The sequence below is a fragment of the Lynx rufus genome, unplaced genomic scaffold (assembly GCF_022079265.1).
Source record: "Lynx rufus isolate CCGP_SWC_20201006 ecotype Redwood Valley unplaced genomic scaffold, mLynRuf1.p SCAF_12, whole genome shotgun sequence".
Lineage (NCBI taxonomy): Eukaryota > Metazoa > Chordata > Mammalia > Carnivora > Felidae > Lynx > Lynx rufus.
The window spans coordinates 10,118,088-10,133,885 of NW_025814826.1; the positions used below are offsets into that span (position 1 = coordinate 10,118,088).

Sequence of the window (15,798 nt, forward strand, 5' to 3'; positions counted from 1 at the left end):
AGTGAGTTTGGAAGCTGCTGCAATCTTGAGCTGTGCTTGATGGAACCGTTTTATTCACCGTTCATCTCAACCTCCTTATCAGCAATTTTAATATCTTTAGCAGCTGTGCTGTTTCCTGACAACTTTTTCCCCTGCCCTTGGAAAGCGTTTTTTTTTTTTTTTTTCTTCATCCTTTACCCATAATTTTATTTATGTAAAAAGGCTCGGTGAGTTCCATTGTTGGATGACCGAGAGAGAGCGGGTTTGTTTCTTTCCCTTTTTATTGCTGGGTGAGCTAACCGGCAGACCGAAAAGTGTATACAACACAATTGTTCAATATCACAAATAATTATAAAAGGAACACTGGTGCGGTGGCCGCTGAGACCACATGGTAGAAACTTACCAGCACCCAGCAGCCCCCACTTATCCTTTACCAACCACAACCTCACCGTCCCCCAAAGGCAGCTGCCATTCTGGCTTTTGTGATAATTTCCTTTTCTTTATTCTTCTGTTACTTACGCACATGGGGGTAAGCATCCTCCAGAATATAGTAGTTTTGCCTGTTTTTAAACTTTATGTTAATGAGGCATACCAAAAACTACCCTTTTATTTTTTTTTAATTTTTAAAAAATGTTTATTCATTTTTGAGAGAGAGAGAGACAGGGTGTGAGCAGGGGAGGGGCAGAGACAGAGGGAGACACAGAATCCGAAGCAGGCTCCAGGCTCCGAGCTGTCAGCAGAGAGCCCGACGCGGGGCTCGAACCCATGAACCGTGAGATCATGACCTGAGCCCAAGTCAGACGCTTAACCAACTGAGCCACCCAGGCGCCCCCAAAAAACTACCGTTTTCTTACGTCTTGCCTCTTCTGTTCCACATTATAGTTGTGAGAGTTCATCCATGTTTTTGGGTGTGGCTACAGTTCATTTACCTTCGTCGCTATAGCGCATCGTGTTGTTGTACTCAAGGTGTAGAGAGGTTTAGCTATTAATTTCACCATTTACTTTTAAATGTTAGCGAGGGTGAGTGAGCAGGGAGGAGCAGAGAAAGAGAGAGAGTGGGGGAGAGGCAGAGTGTGTGGGATAGAGGATCCGAAGCAGGTTCTGGCTGACAGCAGTGAAACTGAGACGGGGCTCGAACTCATGAACCGCGAGACCTGAGCCGAAGTTGGACGCTCAACTGACTGGGCCACCCGGGCGCCCCTGATTTCGCTATTTATTGATGAAGCTGGACGTGTTCCCAGTTTTCAGCAACTATGAATGACAATTCTGCTGGGAACCTTTTTGTAGCGGATCAAGGGTCCATGAGTTTTTCTAGGGTGGCCAGGAGTCACTTTGCTGCATCACGGGAGTATGGATCTTCAACTCTACCAAACACTGCCAACTTTGTTTCCAAAGTGCTTGTCCCAGTCAAATATACAAGAGTTCTCAGTATGCCATTTCCTGATCAACAGAATTGTATCTAGAAGGAGGTGGGCCACAGGTCAGCACAGCCTGTGGGGAGGTGAGGGGTGTGGCCAACACTCAAATGATTGCACTTGAAAGGAGGCTGGTCTGTCAACATCCTTCATGGGCCCCTGGGAATATTATTAAAGACAAGCTTCACGGCTCGATTTCACTGATGCTCAGAAAAGAGCACAGAAGGCCTTGGGGGAGCTGCCCCAATCTCTCTATCATGGTCATGTGCTCACCAACACTCAAGTTGTCAGGCTTTGTGATTTTTGTCAAGCTGGGTGGTGGCTTCTTCCTATAGCTTTATTTGCATTTCTCTGATTACTAATAAGACTGAGTTCTTTTTTACACGTTTGGCAGCCATTTGGACGACTTCTTTTCAAAATGCCCATTCAAGCCCCTGCCCATTTTTCTATTTTTCTTATTGATTTGTAGGAATTCTTTGTATATTCTGGACACCAGTCCTTTGTCGGTGTCAAAGAGAGTGTATTTTCTTGCTCTGTTTTGCCACTGATACAGTCATGTCACTGAGGATCTATGTAGAAACCTTTTTTGCATTTTATCTAGTTTGTTTTTTGCATTTATTATTGAAGTTTGGCACACAATGTTACATTACTTTCGGAGGTACAACATAGTGATCTGACCATTCTGTACATCACTCACTGTTCACCACAGTAACATAATTGCAGTATTATTGACGAGAGTCCCTATGCTGTACTTCTCATGTCTGTGACTTATTCACTTTGTAACAGAAAGTTTGTACTTCTTCATCCCCTTCACCTATTACACCCATCCCCGCACCCCTTCCCCTCCGGCAACCACCAGTTTGTTCTCTGTTGAGTCTGTTTTTGGTTTTTTTTGTTTCTTCATTTATTTTACGTTGTTTTTTGTTTTTGTTCTTTGTTGTTTTTTGTTTTTTTGTTTTGTTTTTTTTTTTTAGATTCCACATATAAGTGAAATCCTGTGGTATTTATCTTTCTCTGTCTGACTTCCTTAGCATAATGCCCTCCAAGCCCACCTGTGTTATTACCAACGGCAAGATCTCATTCTTTTTTATGGCTGAGTAAATTGCATCGGGTGTGTGTGTATCACTTCTTTATCCACTCATCTACTGATGGGCACTCAGGTTGCTTCCATGTCTTAGCTGTTGTAAGTAATGCTGCAATAAACATAGGGTTGCATATATCTTTTAGAATTAATGTTTTCATTTTCACTGGGTAAATACCCAAAAGCGGAATGACTGAATCACATGGTATTTCAATTTTCAGTTTGTTTGAGGAAACTCCATACTGTTTTCCACAGTGGCTGTACCAGTTTGCATTCCTACCAACAGTGCATGAGGGCTCCTTTTTCTCCTCGTCGTTACCAATGCTCGTCATTTCATGTCTTCTTGGTACCATCCATTCTGACAGGTGTGAGGTGAGGTCTCATTGGGGGCTTTGATTTGCATTTCCCCGATGATTAGTGATGTTGAACATCTTTTCATACATTTGTTGACCATCTGTAAGTCTTTTTTGGAAAAATGTCTGTTCAGGTCCCCTGCCCATTTTTAATCAGATTATTTGGTTTTTCTGGTGTTGAGTTGTAGAAGTTCCTTATATATTTGGGTATTAACCCCTTATCAGATGTGTCATTTGTCAATCTCCCCTCCCATTCGGTAGGCTGTTTTCTCATTTTGTTGGTGTCCTTTGCTGTGCACAAGCAGTTTATTTTCGTGCGGCCCCAGTAGTTTAGTTTTGCTTTTGTTTTCCTTGCCTGAGGAGACCTATTCATAAAGATGTTGTGAAGACTGATGTCCACGAGATGACTGCCTATGTTTTCTTTTAGGAATTTTATAGTTTCAGGTCTTATATTTAAGTCTTCCATCTATTTGAAGAGCTTTTTTTTGTTAATGGTTTAAGAAAGTGGTCCAGTTTCATTCTTTTGCATGTAACTGTCCAATGTTCTTAACCCCATTGATCGTAAAAACTATCTTGTCCCCATCGTATATTCTTGCCTACTTTATCATAGATTAATTGACCATGTAAGTATGCGTTTATTTATGGGCTTTCTCTTCTATTCTATTGATCTGTGTGTCTGTTTTTGTGCCAACATCATACGGTTTTGATTACTGTAACCTTGTACTGTACCTTGAAATCTGGGATTGCGATGCCTTCAGCTTTGTTCTTTCTCAAAATTGCTTTGGCTATTCAGGGTCTTTTGTGGTTCCATACGGATTTTAGGATTATTTGTTCTAGTTCTGTAAAAAAATGCTGTTGGCATTTGGATTGGGATTGCGTTGAATCTGTGGATTCCTTTGCACAGTAGGAACATTTTAACAACATTAATTCTTCTAATCCATGACCCTGGTGTATCTTTCCATTCGTTCGTGTCGTCTTCAGTTTCTTCCATCAGCGTTTCATAGTTTTCAGGGTACAGATCTTTTGCCTCCTTGGTTAAATTTATTCCAGATATTTATTCTTTTTGATACAATCGTAAATGGGATTGTTTTCCTAATTTCTCTTTCTGCTACTTCATGATTAGTGTATAGAAATACGACAGATTTCTGCATATCAACTTTGTATCCTATGACTTTTCTGCATTCATTAAATACATTTGTGTCACTGAAAACCTATGTATAAACCTTGAAACAAATTTGTAACGACTCTCCATATTAAATTTTTTAACATTTTAATCAAAACAATTGTTTTATCACGGTAAGTGTGCTCTTTAATCCCTACTGCCTATGTCACCCATCCCGCAATCCCTTCCCCTTTGGTAACTACCAGTTTATTCTCTATAGTGAAAAGTCTGTTTCTTGGTTGGTCTCTTTCTCTGTTTTCTCCCGTGCTCATTCGTTTTGTTTCTTAAATTCCACATGTGAGTGAGATCATATGGCATTTGTCTTTTTCTGGCTTATTCCACTTAGTAGTATACTCTCCTGGCTTCATCCATGTCCTTGCAAATGGGGAGATTTCATTCTTGTTTATGGGTGAATAACCATGCTTAGCACGGAGCCCCATGCGGGGCTCGATCCTGCAAGAAAAACTGTGAGATCGTGACCCGAGCCTAAATCAAGAGTTGGACACTTAGCCAACTGAGCCACCCAGGTGCCCCGCATATAGAGGGTTTTTTTTGTTTTTTTAAATAATGCTTTATGAAAACTTTTTGGTTTTGGGGACGATTTTAGATTTCTTTGGTAAAGATGGTAGACGGAAGTCTCACATTCTCACACACCCTTGACTCAGCCTTCCCTCGTGTGAACCCTGTAGAGAGTTTTGTGTAAGTTTTTTCGACCTAGGACGAAATTTCCTTTGAACTCTGCATAAAGTTTTTGGTTTTCAGTTTGATCTATAAAGCTGAAGTCACAAAACTTGCCCTCCCTTCTGCTTGCTTTCTAGGTTACTATAACAACAGTACCAAAGTGGCTGTAAAAACCCTGAAACCAGGCACCATGTCTGTGCAAGCGTTCCTGGAGGAGGCCAACCTCATGAAGACCCTTCAGCACGACAAGCTGGTGAGGCTGTATGCCGTGGTCACCAGAGAGGAGCCTATCTACATCATCACCGAATACATGGCCAAGGGTGAGCACGTCCCCCCGACCCCGTGCTTTTTTTTATTTTTTTAATTTTTTTTAACGTTTATTTATTTTTGAGACAGAGAGAGACAGAGCATGAATGGGGAAGGGGCAGAGAGAGAGGGACACACAGAATCGGAAGCAGGCTCCAGGCTCCGAGCCATCAGCCCAGAGCCCGACGCGGGGCTCGAACTCACGGACCGCGAGATCGTGACCTGAGTTGAAGTCGGACGCTTAACCGACTGAGCCACCCAGGCGTCCCCCGACCCCGTGCTTTTAAGAGGCTTGACGCTCCCAAAGCAAAACGCTTAAATGCTCAAAGAATGTTCAGTTTTAATTCTAACACAGCAGGCTCACCACGGAAAAATGAGAAAATGTGGGAAAGCAGAGCATGTTCACAAACCACCTCATGAGACATGTTATAAATATTACCTGAATTATAGAAATAATACATAGTCTATTTTCTCTGCATTTGTCTTCATATACATATTAGCCACAAGAAAAGCACGCAATACGTCGTAGGCCCCTAATAAATATTTGTCAAAAAAAAATCTATTTCAAATAGGAGTATTTTTGTTATATATTTAAAACGGGAATTCTTAAAATCCTAAAACGAGTCATTTTCCTCTTTAGCATTTTTTAATGGTCAGGGTGTCACTTTAAAATGCTCACGTTTTGGGGCACCTGGGTGGCTTAGTTGGTTAAGTGTCAGACTTCTGTTCAGGTCACGATCTCACAGTTCATGAGTTCGAGCCGCACGCTGGGCTCTGTGCTGACAACTCAGAGCCTGGAGCCTGCTTCGGCTTCTGTGTCTGTCTGTCTGTCTCTCTCTCTCTCTGCCTCTCTCTCTCTCTGCCCCTCCCCTACTCGTACTCTGTCTGTCTCTCAAAAATAAATAAACATTGAAATAAATTTTTTTAAGTTTCAAAAATGTTAACATTTTTTAAACTGTTGGAAGTTAAATTCCTATGTATCAGAATCACTGAACGAAGAGGTTTCCAGCAACCACGTTTTCTCCCACTGATGTTACCTTCAGATAACAGGGTTTGAGTTATCATCCTTCCTCTGTTCAGTTAGAGATACTAACAAACTGCCAAATGGTTCTTTAAAAATCTTCGGAAGGAACGAAGGAAGAAAAGAAAGCAACATATGTAATAGAGAATTAACAATCATCTCGTGCTTAATGGAGATTATAGTGTAATGTCGTAGCTGAATAGAAAGATGAACGTTACATTTGCTTATTTAATATATATAAATATTTCAGAATATTAGTCAGTCTGGGGCACCTGGGTGACTCAGTCGGTTAAACGTCCGACTTTGGCTCAGGTCATGATCTCACAGTCCATGAGTTCGAGCACCGTGTCGGGCTCTGTGCTGACAGCTCGGAGCCTGGAGCCTGCTTTGAGTTCTGTGTCCCCCACTCTCTCTCTGCCCCTCCCCCACTCTCGTGCTCCGTCTTGCTCTCTCAAAAATTAAAAAAAAAAAAAAAAATGTTAAAAAAGAATATTACTCACTCTGAGTCCTTCCAGAAAAGGACATTGTTTAGAAACGAAAACCAAATACCTAGTCCCTATGGCTTAGGTTGCTGTCACCCAGAAACCAGGCTCAGGATCAGACACTTTGTAGGAGTTCAGTAAATACGTGTTGAATTAATCAGCCGGTAGCATCCGGGATCGTAACTGTTAATAGGAGTTTCTCCACATAGCGATGCTTAGCCTTTACTGAGTACTTACTGTATACCAGATTGTCCTTGCTGCCTTCCCCGGGTGATCTCGCCTGGTCTTCTTAGCAATCTGAGGGCTAAGTACCATTGTTCTGTGCTGTGGATGAGGCAGCAGAACATTTATTGGGCGCTTACTGCCCGCCAGGCACCATGGCACGTGCTTTAAATCTGTTCTTACGAGGACCCTGATAATAGCTGGTAGGCTGTGCCCGCTGTACAGGGACTAAGACGTTACAGGTAAGCAACTTGCCTAAGGCTGACACTTCAAGTTCTAGGGGAGAACGCAGGTCTTGTTTTAGAGATGATGCCATAGGAAGCCGGGCAGGGGGGGAGGTTATCGACAAACTTTCTTTTAGGTACAGAGCACGGTATGTTCATCAGACACTCGTGAGCATCTGTAGCCTGTGCTGAGCTCTGTGCTTTTGCTGGACACAGATAGGAGTGAGCCCAGCCCAGTGCCTGCCGCAGGCAGGTCGGCCACGAGGACTTGCTGACGTCCGTCCCCGAGCAGCTCTGAGGATTCGGCAGCTGCACTAAGTGTATCGTGGTGCCAGGTGCAAAGTGCTCTGAGATGCGTGCTCTCGGTCACCCGGAGCCAGAAAAACCATGTCCCCCATCGGCCTTTCTTACCTGGACCACACACTACATTTCCCATCAGGTCAAAGGGAGCAGCTTAGAGGGGACTGGGTATGACCAACTTCAAGAAAAAGGCACAGTGGCCATACAGCATTGTCAGGGCCGTCATTCCGTGGGTTCCCCCGCTAATAGGAATGATTGACTTGTGTTCGGATGTTGGTCTTGTGTGTTTGAACTACCCTGACTTGTTCCTCTCTATCAACAGGCAGTCTGCTGGATTTCCTGAAGAGTGACGAAGGGGGCAAAGTCCTGCTTCCAAAGCTCATTGACTTCTCTGCTCAGGTGAAGTATTAAAAACCCAGGGTGCCCGTAAATTCACGCAGACCGCCTTGCATCAGAGTCGCGATGTTCCCGGGAGAAAGCATTTTCCTTGAATGCTTCCCAGGAGCGGTTCTGAGAAAAAGACCTTCCAGGGCACGCTTCCCCGAAGACAGTAATGCGTGTTTCACACCGAAGGCATTTGTGCGTGTGTCGAGCTCTGGCTGGGGTGTCGTCTGCCTTAAAACAAGTCAGCCCCTTATACTTCCGTTCGCTTCTGCACCAGCTATAGAAAAACGCAGCTGAAGTGGTCACTTTGTTCTGCGTTTTGGAAATGCAGTCCCACGCGACATAAGCACAGCGCATTCTAAGTGATGCATGGTGGTATTTCAGGTACTAACCTAAGGTACGGAAACTTCGAAGTCCTTAGTATTCGTGCAAACAGAGGGAGCTCCTTATCTCCCCCCCGTCTCGTCCTTCTTGTTGGCTGTGTCTTTAGGATTCTAAGAAATACTCATTCGTAATATTTCTAGTACTAGCCTAGAAGTGGCAAATGTGTTTAGTTTGGAAGCACACGTTTCCTGAAGGGCATTTAAGGGCAGAGGGACGTCACCCGAAACCCAGCAGTATGCCCGATGTGTCCAGGAAACGCACGTCCGGATGATGCCAGCTGCTGACTTTTAATAGTTTGATTGTGTCTGGTCGGCACGTTACGTACTTGGCTTGTTTTGTTTCTAAATCCTGGCCGTGGGTAGTTCATGTTGGGAAGGCCACGTGCCATAAAGCCTGAAGTAGCACAGGAGGTTTCTAGAAGTTTCAGGTAGGGGTGGCCCTCTTGATCTTCGTTTCTCACTCCGGTTTCTTCCCTCCGACCCTCTTTAAGTCGGGAAGTTGATAAGGCCTTCTGGGGAGGATGAGATCAAAGGAATGAGTGTGCAGGTGAAGTACTCCAAGTAAGAGAGCGTCAGAATACGTATTCTGCAGTAGAGGATTGTGGGCAGAGCTGGGGTTCAACATCCGAAGGCTCGTGTGTGTCGGGACTCGATAGCCATAACCACCCAGGAAGTCCTTTGCCTCTTTGGGTTGGTGTATCGGCCCGTCAAATGGGAATGCTAATTCCTACTTTAAGGTGATGTTGTTGGGGGTCTAATCTCACCACAGACTGGCGTGGATACAGGCACATCGCAGCCTGTTGGGGGAAGCTGAGGTCACCTTGGGGATGACAGTCCCCATCATTCCAGTAGAGGTGCATGACGAAGTCCTCATGCTCGGGCCCCATCTCCTCTCCCTGAACTTGACAGCCTTAGTAGATTTCTTATCTGAGTAGGACATTCAAAGGTGATCTGGAACCCCAGTGTCTAAGGTGGAAAGAAGCAAGATCGCTGTGGTAGAGCTGGGGGAGGGAAAGAGTCCAGCAGCCCTGACTTTTTAACCCTTCCCTCAAGCTCTGCACGCTGGCCCCTGTGAGAGGCTCTGTGGGACTGCAAGGGTTCCAGGACCACAGTTTGAAAACCACTGTTCTGCAGTAAGAGGAAAGATCACTTGGATGGACGCGGCTCTAGATGCTAGGTAGATAGGGAGGCAGAAAATGAGAAAGCAGAAGTTGATGTACTTGTGTCATACTTGATGTAGATAAAGGAGGCAGTGATTTACGCATCCCCAGTGGATGAGAGACACTTGAGTGTAGTGAAGGTTTGTTGCACCTGCTTCTCAGAGGGGGAAGGTTGCTGACAGGGGTATGGAGAAGTGGGACATTTGGCCTGGAGGCCTGAGCGGTTATAGTTCAAGTGCAACTGAGGGTCTGATCTGTGCCTACAGTTCTATGGGGTAATATAGGGTCTACAGTTATAGAGAAATTATGCACGTCAGGTTGTGTACTGTACCTGGAGAAGGACTTTATTTTGTCACATGAGTATTTTTTTTTATGTTTATTTATTTTTGAGAGACAAAGCGTGAGCAGGGGAGGGGCAGAGAGAGAGGGAGACACAGAATCCGAAGAAGGCTCCAGGCTCTGAGCTGTCAACACAGAGCCTGACGCGGGGCACGAACTCACGAACTGTGAGATCGTGACCTGAGCTGAAGTCGGACACCTAGCCAATGGAGCCACCCAGGCGCCCCATCACATGAGTATTTTTTATTTGATTTTACTTGGCTTACCTTATAAAACTTTATCTTGACGTAGTTAAAGCTTTAAGAGACTCAGGGTCTCTGTACCTATTCTTTAACTTGGTAAATTACTACTATTACTAAAAAAGGGACGTTTTTCTAGCTTACAAATGAGTTGGGGGAGAAAGGTACTTTCTAAAGCTTTGTAGTTTGCAAGGAAGATGATCTCAGAGCCTGGCATTGACCATGACTTTCAAAGCGTAGGTTCCAGGTGGTTTCAGTTGACTCCTCGGTCAACTGGGATAGGGCTGAGCCCTTCCCCCCCCCCCCCCGCCCCTCACCCCACCCCCCATGAGAGGAGGGGCCTGGGATAATCGAAGCCACCACCAAAGGAGTTTTGCAAATCCAGCTCCTGCTGGATGAGCTCTTGTTCCCCCGCCCAGAGTTTCTTTCCCAGCCGTGACCACTGGGTAGAACTGGTGGGACATCTAATTTAAGTGCCTGGGGAGTTAAGTGTCATTGGGAGAGTCAGCGGGTCAGCAGCGCCTGGGGTTGTCGCAAAGCATGTGGTTCAGCACAAAATTCATTCACCAAATACAATTTCATTTTGAGTTCATCTTTTTTTTTTAAGTTCTCTGAGTTCTATTTTACTTTATTTTATTTTATTCTATTTATTTATTTATTTACTTACTTACTTATTTTTAATATGAAATTTATTGTCAAATTGGTTTCCATACAACACCCAGTGCTCATCCCAACAGGTGCCCTCCTCAATACCCATCACCCACCCTCCCCTCCCCCCACCCCTCATCAACCCTCAGTTCTCAGTTTTTAAGAGTTTCTTATGGTTTGGCTCCCTCCCTCTCTAACTTTTTTTTTTTTCCCTTCCCCTCCCCCATGGACTTCTGTTAAGTTTCTCAGGGTCCACATAAGGAAAACATATGGTATCTGTCTTTCTCTGTATGGCTTATTTCACTTAGCATCACACTCTCCAGTTCCATCCACGTTGTTACAAAAGGCCATATTTCATTTTTTCTCATTGCCACGTAGTATTCCATTGTGTATATAAACCGTGACTTCTTTATCCATTCGTCAGTTGATGGACATTTAGGCTCTTTCCATAATTTGGCTATTGTTGAAAGGGCTGCTGTAAACATTGGGGTACAAGTGCCCCTATGCATCAGTACTCCTGTATCCCTTGGGTAAATTCCTAGCAGTGCTATTGCTGGGTCATAGGGTAGATCTATTCTTAATTTTTTGAGGAACCTCCACACTGTTTTCCAGAGCGGCTGCACCAATTTGCATTCCCACCAACAGTGCAAGAGGGTTCCCGTTTCTCCACATCCTCTCCAGCATCTATAGTCTCCTGATTTGTTCATTTTGGCCACTCTGACTGGCGTGAGGTGATATCTGAGCGTGGTTTTGATTTGTATTTCCCTGATGAGGAGTGACGTTGAGCATCTTTTCATGTGCCTGTTGGCCATCCGGATGTCTTCTTGAGAGAAGTGCCTATTCATGTCTTCTGCCCATTTCTTCACTGGATTATTTGTTTCTCGGGTGTGGCGTTTGGTGAGTTCTTTATAGATTTTGGATACTAGCCCTTTGTCTGATATGTCATCTGCAAGTATCTTTTCCCATTCCGTCGGTTGCCTTTGAGTTTTGTTGATTGTTTCCTTTGCAGCGCAGGAGCTTTTTATCTTCATGAGGTGCCAGTAGTTCAAGTTCATCTTTGTTCATGGTGCATACCTCACCCACACTCTTCCCCAGTCCTTCTCTCAAGGTGGACCTCCCAGACCACATGTTGCCCCACCTTTGATTATTATCTGCTTCGTTTGCTTGTGACTTTTCTTGTTATGATATCAATAACGTGAGAAAAAGGCCTGAACCTTGGCAACAAGCAGTGGGGGCCTGCACGCCTCGGTCTCAGTCTGAAATCGGCTCTCTGTTGAGCCCGCCCAGTCACCATCCAACCTTTTCCCATCCAATTGGTCAATGCACCGATTGGCCACCGTCAGTTCCCTTTGTGACCGGTCTGAAGTGATCTCTTTATACAAAAAGTCATCTCTGAAGTCTTCCTCCTTTTCCTCTCCATCGCGTGCAACCAGTTAACTCTGCTGCCTGTCCATAATGGACGAGAGTAATAAATACGCTGGCCCAAGGTGATAGAGGACACTTGGTGCCCGTACCTAATGATCGGTCCTTTCCGTGCCTTCCTCCACTTGACTTTAGGAGGATCATGGAAGTCCATTTGGCATGTGGACTCTCAACAACTAGCAGGCTGTAGTTTGTACTTTCTCATATTAGCATTATCATAGCATCAAAGAGCACAAGAGGACGCAGTTAAATTCAGCTGGTTTTCGCAGTGAGGGACTGAGAGTAGAAATAAAGCAGTTGCTTCATCCCAGCCCCGGAGGGAAGAGGGAGCGGGGATAAGGGGCAACACTGGGACTTTTCTCACAGCCTCTTCCTCCCTCTCCCCGCGACCTACTTCCCCAAGCTCTACTTTCCCCTAGGCAACCTCCCCTTCGGCCAGTCGAGACAGGAAGTGGGTGAGTGCACATGATATCCTCCCGGTTCATGTGAGAGCTGATGTCATCACTTCCTGTCTCAGGATGAGTCCTAAAAAGCTCTTGCGAGCCCAAGTGTAATTCACCTTGTGCAACCCATCTCTTAGCTCACTGGCCTTCCTCTGCATTTAGTGGAGAGGAAGAAATCTCAACGAAGGCAGCTGCAGCAGTGTTCTTCTTGTAGGAAAGGAAGCGATGTTGTACGCTCTGTGCTAAAATCAGAAAATCCCCCCTTTGCAGAGGAAGCTGGATACTTTCAGGGCAGAGAGACTGCATAGTTCCCTTCCAGCCTTTGCCTCCTGGAAGAGAAGAAAAATGAACTTGAAAAGCCAGGGGGTTGAAATCTGTGGGGATTCCCTGCAACGGAAGCGGAAATGGAATCGAAGACTTGTACAAAGGAGTGGGGAGGGGGGAGAAGCAGGAGATTCACAGTTGCAAGATGGAGGTCAGAGATCATCTTGTAATTCAGGTCAGGTGAAGCAAAGCATTCCTAGTTCTTTGGTGGCAACATCACTGAAGTACAGAAGTTAGGAAAACTGAAATGGACAGTTGTGCAATAACAATAGAAAAGTCAAGGCTTGGACTCCAATAATGGCCACAAGTAACGTTTCTTTAACTCCTTCCATTTGATAAAGCACCTCTATGTCCATTATCCGATTTGAGCCCAACTATCTTGAAGGCATTTTTATCGGTAGTTACCACATGTCACAAATGAGGAGGTGACCTTGGCTTTGTCTAAGGTTACAGAGCCAGTGGCTGGAAGTGCTGGACTCTGTCCTGGGTCTTCTGACTCTAGATAACTTGCTCTTTCCTCTGCACCATCTCACGCTCGGACGCCAAGATCAGAGTTGCCCTAGGATTGTTTTGTACCCCACACTGTGCCGATACTCCTCTTTACCCACTGGATGGGTATTGCTTATCAGAATTAATGATACCTGGCTTTCTTCTCTCCCCCCGCCCCCCCGCAATCTCTATTATCAGAGATTATAGTTTTATCACATAGTGATTGTGCTTAAATATATTTTGCCCTCTATGTTACGTTTAAGCTGCGTTTTATATTGGAAATTGGTAGACTGAGGAAGGCAGGCAATCTGTCCGTGTCATTCTCAACCTTTTTGAGTGGGAAGGCCTTTTGCCATCAGAGCTTTTTTGAGTTCCCCCTCATCATGGGATCTGCTGCCTGAGAAAACAAGGCATAGACTGGGAATCCGTAGCAATCACCCGGGACCCACCAGTCTCTTGGTGGTAAATGAGGTCTGCGGTGCCTGGAGGGGAGTTTCTGAAGTTTCTACCGCGTCTGTCGATACCGTCAGGTAACGTGTCTCCTCGCTCTACCTCTTCGTAAAGAGCCTACAAGATAAGTTAGGCTCTCATTCCGCCACTCACGGCCAGCCTTCCCTCCCCTTCCCCCAGCGCAAGGGAATGAAACAACTCCTCTGTTTCCCAAACCGTCATTAATCAACCCTCGATGGATAGTGTCATCACGTTTCATTTACTCAGACTGGAGGAAGGATTCCAGTGGACGTGTTGAATCAGATTCAGCGGCGAGGGGAGACCGCGGGTCACAGACGTGGTTTGCACTGCACCCCTGAGGCCAGATCCCCTCTCCACCCCACGTTTGGTCTCACTTCTCGCGCACGACTCTAGATCGAGGCCCCGTGTTGCCAATTCTTTATTCCGTGCCGCAGGCTGTGCTGGCTGATGGGGCGTGGTAGTGACTCAGTGTGCATTATTACTAAGTAGCCTTGGTCTCTCTCTCTCCCTCTCACTCTCTCTCTGCCCCTCATTTGCTCCTCCCCCCCCCAACCCCCACCCTTTCTCTCCAAACGAAAAACTAAGGAGCCAGGGTTTGGACTGTAAATCCCAGCATAAAATCTAGAGGTGGTGGTTAACTCTTTGTCCAGAATACGAGAAACATCACTCATTTTGCAGATGGCACTCTTGGTGATGCCAACAGAGAAGGCATGGAGCTGAGGGCTGGGAAACCTGGCCCTGCCTGGGGAAAATCCTTTCACAGGCCGGGCCCTCACGTGCAAAGTGAGAGGCACAGATTAGGTTTCCCGCATCCTGATGCCCCAGCGCTAAAATTCCACGACTGACTAAGAAAATCTACCGAGAGGGGTGCCTGGGTGGCGCAGTCGGTTGAGCGTCCGACTTCAGCCAGGTCACGATCTCGCGGTCCGTGAGTTCGAGCCCCGCGTCGGGCTCTGGGCTGATGGCTCAGAGCCTGGAGCCTGTTTCCGATTCTGTGTCTCCCTCTCTCTCTGCCCCTCCCCCGTTCATGCTCTGTCTCTCTCTGTCCCAAAAATAAATAAACGTTGGAAAAAAAAAAAAATTAAAAAAAAAAAAAAAAAGAAAATCTACCGAGAATATCTATGTGAATCATCACCTGAAAGTCTAAGTAATGATTTTGCGCGTATTCGGAGGACACTGATACAGGAGTTTGACCTTGCTCTAAAGAAAGGAATATGAACGTATCGGAGGAAGGTGTTTTGCATGGTGAGCTTTGGGCCCGAGACTTGAACTTTGGCTGTGAAAACTTACAGAATGGACACGTGAAACCAGAGTGACCGTCAGAATTGCAAAACTGGACCCTACGCAGTTTCCGTCCGAAAAAGTTCTTCCGTCTGAAGAATGGGAAACTGTCGTTTAAAACTGGTGTCAAATGGGAACTCTTTTTCCCCACTTTGGTGGGGGGTGGGGGCAGGGATGTTGAGCATCTTGAAGCAGAGGGACCATGAACTAGCTGTTACTCTTGTTTTCATTTTGATGGGAAAACTTTGTAGCAGCAGGACGAGGCTTTAAGCTCACGTAAAGGGGAGGAAGCTGCCCCGCTGGTCTGCCTGCTAGATCTGCCTCGTCTCTCGGTATTATTTTGTCCAGGGGCGGCAATTTCTGGTCACTGCTAGTGTAAGCCCCGGGATAATTTCCTGTCTAGGGACTCCTCATGGAGTGCAAGGCCAGCATTAAATTGAAGCCGTTTAGAGGTGGACACAGTTTGTGAGCGGCTGCCCACAGTTCAGAAGTGGAGACGGGAGCGCTCGGAAAGGAGCAGCAGAGTGCGCATTCCAGTCGGTCTTTGTCTGAAGCCCTTGGCTCACGCTCCCCGTGTGTCCGCCACCCCCTTGGGAAACCTCCCTCTTCTTCGGCCACAGACGTGTACAGAGAGCAGCCTGGCAGAGAAGTAACAGCAGTGGAGGGCACCGCACAGCAGGGGTGCAAATAGGAATATGGCGAGGCCTTTCTGGGACGGGCGCCGCAGGCTGCTGTCGGACCAGTGGGCGAGGTCTCAGGAAAAGGTAGGCTGCCTGGAGGAGGCGACCCGAAGAGCCAGGGTTAGCCCTGCTAGCCTGAAAGGGGCTGGATCTAAGAAGGAGTCTTTGAGAGAATTTGGCGCATAAGGACACGGCGGGGGCGGGGGGGTGCACATAGGATGTGTGGAAAGAATGGGACAGGGGACACGGAGCTGAGAGAGCCAGCCTGGGAGTATCGCCCACTCTCGAGTTACAGAGAAGGGACAGGTC

The 15,798-nt window shown here is 46.1% G+C and overlaps 1 protein-coding gene across 2 annotated transcripts in view; it reads left to right on the forward strand.

Moving 5' to 3' along the window:
* LYN (LYN proto-oncogene, Src family tyrosine kinase) overlaps positions 1 to 15,798 on the forward strand; it is a 127,112-nt gene that overhangs the window by 76,442 nt on the left and 34,872 nt on the right. For both annotated transcript variants that reach the window (XM_047073943.1, XM_047073944.1), the window contains exons 9-10: positions 4,809 to 4,991; positions 7,549 to 7,625. In XM_047073943.1, the coding sequence (XP_046929899.1) occupies positions 4,809 to 4,991; positions 7,549 to 7,625 (260 nt within the window). The remainder of the gene's footprint in view (positions 1 to 4,808; positions 4,992 to 7,548; positions 7,626 to 15,798) is intronic.